The 13,217-nt window shown below is 36.6% G+C and overlaps 1 protein-coding gene across 1 annotated transcript in view; it reads left to right on the forward strand.

The window, feature by feature from the left end:
* PPP1R3A (protein phosphatase 1 regulatory subunit 3A) overlaps window positions 1-12,877 on the forward strand; it is a 69,594-nt gene extending 56,717 nt beyond the window's left edge. The window contains exon 4 of the mRNA XM_075274227.1: window positions 5,655-12,877. Within this exon, the coding sequence (XP_075130328.1) occupies window positions 5,655-7,847 (2,193 nt within the window). The 3' untranslated portion in view covers window positions 7,848-12,877. The remainder of the gene's footprint in view (window positions 1-5,654) is intronic.
* Window positions 12,878-13,217: the final 340 nt, after the last annotated feature.

Consider the following 13,217-nt stretch of genomic DNA (forward strand, 5'->3'; position numbering starts at 1 on the left):
TTCATGAATACCTTTAAAGTATTCAGTATAATAAAACACCATTCCAAACACAGTAGAGTAAATGTGTGTTAATATTAGATGATTGTTCAAATACCAATATCACTAACACATGAAAAACATGCAGAAAAAAAGACTAATACAACAAAATGAATAAGTTCAATTTTGATAATGTTACCATTAAAATCTAAAGGTTTTACTTACTTAATAAATACAGATTCTAAGTGTATTATAATATTTAAAGAATTACCGTTATCCCTATAGTGTGTTCTTAAGAAAATGTCATTCTCTATTACAATACAGTAGATGAACATATAGTGCATAATGAACCAATGATTTATTTCTTATTTTAATAGCAATATAGCAGCTATGTTATATTACATAGTCTGATGTCTACTAATGTTCTATATTAGAAGTGAGAGTAAAGATTAGCTCAAAATGGATTCAGTTAATTTTGTTGTAAATAACTGAATTCAGTTATTAATTTATCTATATTGTACCATATTGGTAAATTAATTTCCATACAAGTATCTAGTTTCTATGACAGTCCATCCTACATAGCAACACACCAGTGGATTAGTAAGGTGAGCATGTAAACAACCCTATAGACTATACATGTAAAATTGTACTTGTACTTGTACATTTTATTCATGTTCAATATTCTAATTGAAAAGATTGATGACACTTGTGTAAATTAGAAAATAAAATTCAGTTATCTTAGATAAATATATAACTTATCTAACAGTCTAATAGTCTTTATATTGTTTACATATATACAATATATATGCTTGTGACACACAAATGTGGTAAAGTTTAGCTTGCACTACAACAACACTGTGGCACAGGGTGTAAACTTCACTCTTTTAAGGGCTTCTTTTGCTGTACAGAAAGTTATCGCACAGAAAATCAAGTTAAACATTGTAATTCTTCATATAATACTATGCAAAAGTCTTAGGTGTGCAAATAAATAAATACTGCAGAGTAAGAATACTTTCAAAAATAGTGTTAAAAGTTTATTTTGGTCAAATAAAAACAAAAGTTCAATCCAAATCAAATCAATATTTGCTGTGACCACCCTCTGCAGAAGGAGTCCTAGTGATGATTTGGCCTCCACAGAGCCCTGATCTTAATATCATCAGGTTTGTCTGGTATTACATCAAGAGACAGAAGTATTGTGATTTTATCAAGCCTACAGCCACAGAAGATCGGGGGTTAGTTCTCCGAGATGTGTGGGACAACCTCCCTGCCAAGTTCCTTCAAAAACTATGTGCAGGTGTATCTAGAAGAACTGATGCTGTTTTGAAGGCAAAGAGTGGTCACACCAAATACTGATTTAACTATTAACATTTCTATTTATAAATTCATTCTTAGCTTGCAGTAGTAGTTTGCAATTTTTCCATACCTATCTAAAACTTTTACACATTACTGTAGATCTTGTCTTGCTTCTACATATGAATTAACCCCAGCAACCATGCAAATAATTTCTTATCCTTGGTGCTACACAATTCAGTCTGATTCACCTCAATTTTGCCACATATAATAGCAATACAAGTACTGTATACATAATATATTATTATACCGAATATGCATTACTGTCCTGTTTGTTACATTATTTCTTAATAGTTTTAATAAAATATGATTTTCTATTGTGTTATTATACAGTTACGGACTATAGTATCTTAACTCAAGACCATTTTACTTAGCCCTACTTCAGTAAATGAACACCTAGACTAACAGAAGATTTCAGAATTTGGTTTAATATATATTCTTGATGATTCATCTTAGCTGATTCTAAGCAAACGGTTTAGTAACATATGTCGTGCAATTTATTATGATTACCATATTTTTTTTATTATTTAGGTAGTTTTAGACAGATCTCTTTAGGGCTCATTCACACAGAGTAAACGCCAGCTTATTCTGAACGTAAAACATGTTCAGAATCAGCGCGTATAAAGCAGTTCCCATTCATTTCTATGGGAGTCGGCATACGAGCGCTCCCCATAGAAATGAATGGGCTGCTTTTTTTCACTACGAGCACTCCGATTGAAGTGAATGGGAAGTGCTCGCGTGTATGGCTAGCTCTGCTCATGCCGAGCCGTACACGCCAGCACTTCCCATTCACTTCAATGGGAGTGCTCATAGTGAAAGAAGCAGCCCATTCATTTCTATGGGGAGCGCTCGTATGCCGGCTCCCATAGAGATGAATGGAACTGCTTTATACGCCGCTTATTCTGAACGTGTTTTACGCTCAGAATAAGCTGCCGTTTACGTAGTGTGAATGCACCCTTACAGGACCAATTGCAAACACAAATGTAATTTTACAATGCATAAAAAAGACACATACAGATGTATGACTCATTTAGTATATAGTATTCCTCATTGGCTAGGATTACAATTTTGTCTTACTGAAAAAAAAAAAAAGAATGGAGGAATTGGCTTTGTTTACTTTGGAGAAAATATATTATATGCGATCTTATTAATATGTATAAAAATGTGCAGAATCAATAAAGAGAATTATTGCCCACACTAGTTATTCCAGGAAATAAACAGAAATGACTTCATGTGTTCATAGAAGAAAGTCACTTCTAATATCAAGTTAGTAGGAGATTCTTTACAGTAGGGTTATGTTCAAACATGTCAGACTTGATGCCGACATTTCTGGCAGTCTCTATATATTACTGCCATTGTGTAAGAACTAGAGAATGGTTTTCATGGTACACTATGTGGGAAATATAAAGAGCAGTATTTAGTAGAATTGATATTTATTAGACCAAGTTTGCTCTTTAGTGTTAGACAATGTGGAGCCTGAATGCATTTTAAAACTTAATGTTTTTATATTTCATAGTTTACCAATATTTGGCATTTTCCTTTTTTGTTCTGGGTTATTGCAGCTTAGCCTCCATTCACGTGAATGGAATCTGAGTTGCGGTAACCACAGTGTACAGAGCTGTCTGCTTTTGACTCTATACACACTGCACTAGTTGAGCAAACACAGCTCCAATTATCAGCAGATTGGTGGGGGACCCAGGTATTGGACCCCCACTGATATGATATTGATGACCTTTCCTATTGATTATTTAACTAAATCTCTGGAAACCCTTTTAGCATTTTTGCTGCAAGAAAAACTTGTGCGGACAGTGCGCGGCAAGCACAAGGACCCCATTATAGTCTAAGGGGTCCGTGTGCTTTGACAGCACAGTGCTTGCAATTGCGATTGTATTCTGTCCAGGGGGTCTCCATGTGAATTCTAACCGGACGGAATACATACGCTAGTATGAACCAGGGGTTGAAGTAAGGCCACTTCAGCTTCTTTGCAGTTTTTTGACCCAAAGTCAGTGGATGCAAAAGGAAGGAGAAATGTTAGGATCCATTCACATGGAGGAAAATAATGAGGAATTCAGTGTGGAATTTCAGCGTTGAAAAAAAAAGCTCCCATTGACTTCAATGGGTTCCTTTTTCTGCAGAAAAAGGAACCCATTGAAGTCAATGGGATCCATTTTTTCAGCGCTGAAATTCCACACTAAATTCCTCACCATTTTCCTCCATGTGAATGGAGACTAAGTTTTTCTTCTATATTTCCAATTCCTTTCTGAATCCTTTTCTAGCTCTGGCTTAAAAAGCTGAATGGAAAACTGGCATAAAAATTGTGGCATTTTTCCAAAAAATTCCATGGGTAAAAGTTCCTTTAAGGTGTGCTATTAAATCTCACATTTTCTATATGTTCTGTATCTATTTTACAGTAATTAACAATTTATAGCTCACCAACATGCGCCAGAATGTCCTAAAAATCTTTATCCCTGAATGTTGTCACAGATGGAGAGCCAAATATTACACATATGTAGCACACTGACACTAATATTATCTCGCAGTGGGATATCTTGTCACAGAACATGACAAAAGCCACTGAAAAGGTCAAGTTAACATTCTGTGCCACAGTGTTGTTAACACATTAAAGTGTCATCTTAAGTGTTAAACTTTGCTACATCTCTATTAGAGATGAGCGAGTACTATTTGAAACGGCCGTTACGAATAGCGCGCACCCATAGAAATGAATGGAAGCGGCTGGCACGCCGACTTTGCCAGCGGCCGGCCGCTTAACCCCCTGCGTGCCGGCTGCGTCCATTCATTCCTATGGGTGCATGCTATTCGAAACGGGAGTTTCGAATAGTACTTGCTCATCTCTAATCTCTATGTCTCTCAGGCACATACATGCACTGTAAATGGCAAAGAAGGTGGATGTTACTGGTTGTCTGAGACACAGAGGGAGCAAAGAGGAGAAGCCATACTTTAAAACACAGATTTTCTGCGACTGGAAGAATTTGGTCCTTTGGGAGTTGAAATGGCTAACAAGAAGTAGCTTATTATTGTGCCAGAAAGTGACTGTAAGAAAAAGTGATTGTATGTTAGGCTAAGGCCCCACGTTGCGGAAACACAGCTTTTTTTTGTTGCAGATTTTGTTGCTTTTTTTTTTTTTTTTTGAGCCAAAGCCAAGGAATGGGATACCTATAGGAAGCTCTTATATTTCTTCCTTCTGCCCAATCCACTCCTGGCTTTGACTCAAAAAACCGCAACAAAATCTTCAGCAAAAAAAACTATGTTTCCGCAATGTGGGGCCCCAGCCTAAGGCTGCATTCACACGGAGTAAACGCTGGCGTTTTTTGTGTGTTTTTTGCACATAGCGCCGCGTTTACGCCGCGTAGCGTCGCGTTAACGCCGCGTATACGCCGCGTTAACGCCGCGCTATTTAGCGGTGGCGTTGCCCGGCGTTAACGCGGCGTATACGCGGCGTTAACGCGACGCTACGCGGCGTAAACGCGGCGCTATGTGCAAAAAACACACAAAAAACGCCTGGCGTTACTCTGTGTGAATGCAGCCTAAAGGTTCAAGAGCAAGCACAAGTTGTTTTTTAGAACTAGAAGTATGCATTGTGTTTCTTTGAATCTTTCTGGTTTACCCAACCATGTAGGTTAATATACAAACAAAACATAAGTACATGTTCATATATGAGTCACCAGAAGAATGCTTTTATTGAAAGAAGATATTAAAAATTAGGAATTATTAAAATAATGCTTTGTAGAATAAGTATTCTTAGTACATGCATGAAGGTTTACATTAACACATATTTTAATACTGCTGTAGTTTATACTGAATTAAGCAAAGTGCATTCAATTCCCTCAGCTATCAAGCCCAGGCAAATGCAGCCCTTACTCCCATGAGCTGCAAAACTTCTCCTACACGCACCATGGGCAACATTCAGAGTGCCTGGGATATAATGACAGGTATGATTCGGGGTAATTTCTTCCTTATGGGAATTGACTTATAAACATTAACTTGCTTGCTATGCATAGGTCACTGAAGAGCAGTGAATGTGAAGATATGTGTAGCACCCTCACAAAACTCTTGCATCCTGAAAGATGAAATGTATCTAACTGCTTGTTACCCCATTTTGGAAAGTACAGAAGCATGGTTTTACCACTTTAGAAATTGACATTACACCGTTATACAAAGTCTCAAACATGATTGTGTTTGTTTTTTAAAAACAATATTAAGAAAAAAAATAACATTTAATGACTCAGATATACGTCTTTTAATTGCTTTTGTTTGTTGTTATCCAGTCTTTTTTTTTGTTGTTTAATTGTTTTTTTTTTAAATTCCAGCTAAGTCAGCGGCTTATGAATGCCAGAATCACCTCTTCTGAAGAAAAACACAGTACTGGATATATCGAAAAAGATTCATCAAATGATCAAGAAGAGAATGAAAGAATGAAATACCTAAAGAATACGTATTCTGGCATATCAGACTATGATTTACAGCAGCCAGAAGAATGTGATAATAGTGGGGAATATCTACCGATTACCAAGGGAATCCCATCTAAGGAAACAAAGGACTTTGTAGGATTTTTAAGCAGAGATGATAATTCTGGACATTACACAGCACCCACAAGTACACAGGGATGTTTGGAAGGAGGTGAAGAAACAGATTTATATATACCTGACTCAGAGTTAAACGAACAGGAAAAAATCTCAGGTGTGATTACAGATGAAATATCACATGAGGAATCATGTCAATGGTCATCACCCGAAAAGAAACATGAGGACTCCACAAACGAAAGCTGTCTCAACATTTCAGAAACTCCACGTATTGTACCGACTAACACCATGCAGTTAACAGAGATAGCAGATGTTTTGGATGATAATGCCAATCCAAATTACAGCCACAGCGGTACTTTGCCATACTTTTCAACACACAACACAAAGAGAATAAAAGATGAGCAAAGTGAAAAAAGTAAAAGTGAAACAATTGAAAATGACACACTACTGCCAGCAACAAAAGAACATACAGAAGAAGAACACCCCATGTTATTTTCACAGCAGGAAGAATTCCAGAATCTTTCATATAAATGTAAATCTTCGTGCAGCAGTGTCCTTGAAAAGGAAAATACAGAAGCAAATGAGAAGGTTTGTAGCTTTACATCTTCAGGTGATGCTTATCTGGTTAGAGAGGGACAAGTGAGGGACACAGGAGAAGATAAAGCAACTGAAAGTACAAATCTTACTCCTTCTGTTTGGAAAAATACAAAATATATGGATGATAACACCGAAGTATCAGATGGCAAACAATATATTACTACTGGGAAGGAAAAAGAACTCTCAGATTCTGACATTATACCTGCTTCACTGTCCAAACAATATTATGTCACAGACCAGGATAGACACTGGTTTCAGGAGCAGAAGAAAATACAGGTTACTGATGATAAAGATGTGGTATCAGGGACAGACGATCACATAGATAGAGCTGTACATGTAGTCAATGATTCAGGAAAGGAATCATCAGTACTTGACTGCTCACCATCAAGAGCCCATACTGCAGCTGAAAATGTGACCCAGGGCACATTTCATGAATGGAATGCAATGCTGGGAAGTCTTCCAAGTGAACAGACACAGGGATACAAGGTCGTCATTGCTAAGATAACAGAAGAAAAAGGTCAAAGTCAAAATAGTACTCAAGACACACAGGGTAGCAGCAAAGGCTCCTATATAGACATTGGTAGTAGTAAAAATATAAAAGCACAACAAGAAATTGATGAGGATACAGAAGAAAAAGATACATTTGAGTCAGGGAAGAACATCAAGCTCACCTGTAAAAACATTGTATCTGATGAAAAAGGGACGGTTGAAATTTTAGCTGAGGAGGCTATGTTAAAAACAGATAATATTTCAAGCTTATCTACAGACAGGAACCATGGGGGCGCTGCATATATTTCTAGAGGACAATATGAATTAGAACATTATGACAGCAGGTCTGATGACTTAGTTGGAGAAAGCGTGGAAGAAAATGATATTCCAGTTACGGAGTTCAGTCATGGTTTAATATCACTAGGGCAGGAACCACATCTCAGCTCTGAGGATGGTGTTGAAACTAATAGGGAGACTCTAGATTTTACTGATCTTTCACAACTGATTATAACAGAGGATGAAAGCATAGGCAATGTACTAGCTAATATTGAGGAAGGATATGTGGGCCCATCTATTCTCATCACCAGTGAACCTGATGATGAAGGTGATGCTCCATGCCCAGAAGCAGAACAGAGCAGTCTAGAGGATTTACAGCAAAATCTCCATGATCACCCAACCTGTCCTGACCAACAGATTCAGACCGATACAATGGCCGCAGAGCCCGTAAATATGGGTCATGTCAGGTCTAAAGTCTTATGTTTTATAATGTTTGTGGTGTTTGCTGGCCTCATGTATCATTTTGATTTTGTGGTATGCTTTGCCCTCTACCTTTTCTCATTATACTGGCTATACTGGGAGGGCGGCAAAAATAAAAATACTGTCAGAAAAGAGTAACAATGTTACTCCAGAATTGAATTAACAAATTAACATCTAGTTAAGTGATAAGTGGACCTTAGTGGAAGTACATACTTATTATCATCAGTTTTCTTAATTGATTGTTATTTGAGATAGGACCACATGAGAGAGACCTGGAGTTGTTAAGTACTTACATCTACAAAAATCTGGAATATTTCTTATTGAATATTTTTTTCTTTATATGTAAAGTGGATATCAGTCTGGTCTGCAAGCTATACTACTACTGACATATTTGTACAGTACTGTGCAAAAGTTTTAAGCTAGTGTAGGGAGAATGTTGCAAAGTATGAAAACGTTAAAGAAAAACATAATTGTTAACAGTTTATTTTTCTCAACTAACAAATTTAAGTTAATAAACAATAAAAAATCTCAATCAAATCAATATTTGCTGAAAGAGTAATGGAAGCGATGGCATGGCCCCCACAGAGCCCTAAACTCAACATCATCCAGTTTGAGATTACTTAAAGAGACAGAAGGATCTGAGCAAGGCTACGTAGACAGAAGATGTATGGTTAGTTCTCCAGGATGTTTGGAACAACCTCCTTGTTTGTGCTATGAACAAATACTTTTTTGAAAGCAAAGAGTGATCACGAATATTGATTATTGACTTGATTTAGGTCTATCTTTTGTTGATTTATGTTGCATTGTGTTAGTTGACAAAAACAAACAACAATTCTATTTTTGAAAGCATTTTTAATTTGCAGCATTTTTTAACACCTAAAACATTTGCACAATGCTTTATTACTGACATGTAGTCCATAGATTATATGTTGGTCATAGAAACTAGTAAGATAGATAAAATATTAACACTTTGTGTACTAACTAATAGTAGGGCTTATGAATTATTGTAGTTCTTAACAAAATAAAAAATGGATCAGCCAGAATGCCATAGTCCTGGGCCTGATGACCATGTTTTACTTCAAGCAAATCCCAAGTTCAGAATAGAATTCCATGCTATTTAGTTCCATCAGCCTTTCCTTCACTTTTCTTTTGAACTAGTTTTCTTAAGTAAGACCCATTTTGTGATACTAATGTAATAGAATATCAACTTTTATACAGGAACAAGTTGAGAGTACATGGAGAACATGGCTGAGAAAACACTTTTTGGCAGATGAGAAAAACTTTTGTATTGAGTATCTTGCTATCTAATTGATGTTACTGGTGTATTCTCTTCTGTGAGAGAATAATTTATATCAAACTACTGTTTCTACCTTTATTATAGACTACAGCAAGGGTTGGCAGCCTTTTCTATGGTGTGCTGATTACAAAAAAAATCAAAGACAAAGTAGTCAGTGTGCCATGCAGTAATTGTAAGAATATCAACCTCTACCTGATACTCATAAAGCACAATCCATATCGGCAACCAATTAAATAGTTGATTAAACTTATATTTTAGTGGAATCTTTCTCTGGTGATTCTTTTTAATATGGACTCAAACATTTACACAGTCAGATCTTTATGTTAAATAAATTGATACAAACCATTTCAGCCATGTTGAAATGAATGAACGACCATTTTAGCGTGTTATGCTGCCATATTACACTTTAACAGACACTTTAAAGATATAAAAACTATTTCTGCCCTCAGACTAGCTCATGCCCAGGCACAATGTCACACCTCGGGCTTCCCCCCTGTCCTGAAGCAATACAGTTGAGAGAGCTCTTTGCCAGGTAGATATGCCTGAAGTGACGACTTTAGGTGGCAGAGGTTGCTGACCCATGACTAAAGGGCTAAATATTTTCTTTCAATAAAAAGGGTAGTCTGATTTACCAATATCTAAAACTCTAAGGGAGCCTGCACACGGCGTTTATGCTCGCTCATTCTGAACGTAAAACTTGTTCAGAGTGAGCGGCATAAAAAACAGATCCCATTGACTTGAATGGGTGCCAGCATACGCGCATATCCCATTGAAAGCAATAGGTAAAGAAGCCTCCCATTGATTTCAATGGGGAGCGCGCGTATGCCGGCACCCATTCAAGCCAATGGGATCTGTTTTTTACGCCGCTCACTCTGAACGAGTTTTATGTTCATAATCAGTGAGCGTAAACTCCGTGTGCAGGCTCCCTCACATTGGTTAGTTACTACTGTGTGAAGCAAAGGTCTCCAGTCTTTTGTAGGGTATGAGTCACTTTTACATAGAAAAGATGGTTGTTGAGCCACAGTGAGTGATAAAAAAAGTCTATGAACTATATGACTGAATGATATGGCTTTTAACAATGTTATTTGCCAGTAATATAATTTTAAGCCTGTTATCAATCTCTAACAATTCTATACCCTCTTTGGGGCCAATAATGAACAATAATATATGTAGCTGCCATCTTGGAAGAGACATATGGCTCCAGATGTACACATTAAATGGTTTTTTATGCTAAAAAGTTTGATAATCAGTATCAGATCAGATGGCACCCCACCATCAGCTGTACTTAGAGAACGAAGCAGGAAGCAGACTGTTTTATTCTTTGTATAGTGGTCAGAGTAGGTTACTGCAGATCAGCTCTTATACACTTGAATGTGATGTAAGCTGCAGTGACCATCTTCAGACACTACATTGAGGCCCGGTTCACATCTGCGTTTGGTATTCCATTCAGGAAGTCCACTTGGGGGCATCCTGAACTGAATACCGAATGCATTAAAAAGCGGTGAGCAATGAAACCACACGGATCCCATAGACTATAATGGGGTCCGTATGGCTTATGTACGAATCATGCGGAGAGAAAAGTAATTTAAGTATTCTCGCTTAAGTATTTAAGTATTCTCTCCCCATGATTCATGCGGACACCACACGGAAATCACACGCACCCCATTATAATCTATGGGGTCCGTGTGGTTTCATTGCTCACTGCTTTTTAATACATTCAGTATTCCGTTCAGGGGGTCCCCAAGCGGATTTCCCAAATGGAATACTGAACGCAGATTTGAACCGGCCCCGAGAACAGAGTTGTCTGCTTCTTGCTCCATTGTCCATTCAGTGCATCAGCTACTGAAAACAAATGATGTGCTGGGTGATATTAATGACGTATCCTAAAGGTCATGAAAAATTTTAACCCCTTTATAGAAAACTGCATTAAAGCAATGGCTACAGTTTAAATTTCTTTTCTTAATATTACCTAAACACTCCCTTTTATCCATCATATTTACAGAAGTAATTCAATGAATAACAGGAAATTTAACCATTTTTTAGCCATGTATTTATCAAACTACCTCTCCCACGCTTGCCAGTTGCTTCCTTATTATTCTAAATATAGCTAAATAGTTATCTTACCTTACCCATTTCTGTCTTTTTATTCATAAGCTTACCTGAACATGGGCATTACCATGACTATGAAAGCATAGACAATGAAGTCAAGATAGTAGCATTACAAAACTAAGGAAAAGTAATGAAGTTCTAGGAATCACTATATGTTGGTAAATGTAACGTTTACCTTTGGCTTACATATTATCTAAGGTCAGTTATAGAGCTAGAGAACCCTACTAGGCTAAATACCCACGTTGCGATAATACAGCTATTTGTGTTGCAGATTTTGCTGCGTTTTTTTTTTAGCCAAAACCAGGAGAGGATTGAGCAAAAGGTAGAAGTATAAGAACTTCCTATATATTTACCATTTATTTAGTAGTCACTCTCAAGTTTGGCTCAAAAAAACACAACAAATTCCGCAACAAAAAAAGCTGTTTCCACAATGTGGGACCTTAGCCTTAGAGGGAATATGTCACTACATTTTTGTCCACCAGACCACTACCATGTTGTAATACTTTCTAAGCAGGCCTCTGTGAAAAATATGTTTTAGCACTATACATAAAAATAACTTTTAATACAGCATGTTCTCTATAGAAATGACTGAAGAATTGTCATGGTGGTGGTTTTGATCTCCTAATATTTCATGCAGGCCAGATTGATTTCTCGCTGGTCAGAATACTTCATTATAAGTCAGCTCCAATAGTAACCCATATAGATGAAGAAGAGGCCGGTATATCCTGCTTTACTACGTATGTGCTAAATGCACTTGCCTTGCTTGGGGAATCCTCACGTGTGGGAGATAAATAAGAATAGGGATGCATGATTGCTTAAAGGGGCTCTATCACTGGATTTTCGCTATTTTAGATAAATGTATGCCTGCTAATCTTTTGTTAAAAGATCCCCATTTTAATGAATTACCTTTTGAACATATATGTAAATGAGCCCTACCATGCACCGTGGGTGTTCCCGTGCAACCCTCCATGTCATAATCTGTTCACGCCCTCCTCTCTTGGTTCTTCTATGTAAGTTCCTCTTCCTGTTTATCTAAAATAGCGAAAATCCAGTGATCGAGCTCCTGGCGCCAATAATATGGCTCTTCATGGGTAATATACATAAAGAAAAGTTTTCTTGTGTATGTAGTGGAAAATGGACACTTCTAACCAAGGCGTGTTTACTGAATCAAAAAAGGCAGTGGTATAATAGCTGAAAATCTATTGATAGGTTCCTTGTGATCTATAATATTATTTAAATGATTATTTAATATGTTTACCCAATAATTTCAGAAGGACCATTTAATGTGGATGTGATTGACCCCATACAACAAATGTCAGGGAAAAAGCAAAGATTTTGCTGAAACTATTCCGATGCCAGAGGAGTCACCATTGAAAACACATGCACATTGGCTGAGCCGAGTGTGTACAGGTATGGGGGAGTCAGAAGGATTAGCGGTCAGTTCAATGAGTGTATGGGTACCCTGGGAAAAGTAAGTGCAACCTAAATGTAGGTGCAAATGATATTCGACAAACAACAGATTATATTCAGCTTTATATCACAAGAATGAGGAATCTGCATGACAAGTCAAAAGGAAACAAACATCATTTTACTGATTTTTTTAACGTTTAGATGATTATTTAGGTGCTACTAGTCAATGTAACACTCATGTACTGCATTTCTCTTCCATATTGTTTCAATAAGTAGTTTTGTTTTAACAAAAACTGTTTGCAAAGATATTTCTGTCTACGCCACATTTCAATAAAAAATCAGGTAGAAATACTGAAGTGTGAGTTTCATGTTTACAACTAATCTGACCAATGACATATTATTTTTTAAATGAAGTGGATGTTAATGGATGGATTGATAGATATTTTTTATTCATAGGTTTTTTATTCTTTAAATTAATACATTTGCAAATTTACACCAACAAAGCGTATAGGAATGAATTCCTATTATTTTTAGCTATTTGATATACAGTATAATATAATGATATATAATATAGTCTCATATTATCGTATATGACAATGATTTGGGTATGCATGTACAGTATAGCTTTTTATGTACATTTAATTTTAGAATTTTCTTTTACTTATTTTTAAATACAGTATTTTTTAATATGT

Source organism: Leptodactylus fuscus, chromosome 5, assembly GCF_031893055.1.
Source record: "Leptodactylus fuscus isolate aLepFus1 chromosome 5, aLepFus1.hap2, whole genome shotgun sequence".
Taxonomy (NCBI): Eukaryota; Metazoa; Chordata; class Amphibia; order Anura; family Leptodactylidae; genus Leptodactylus; species Leptodactylus fuscus.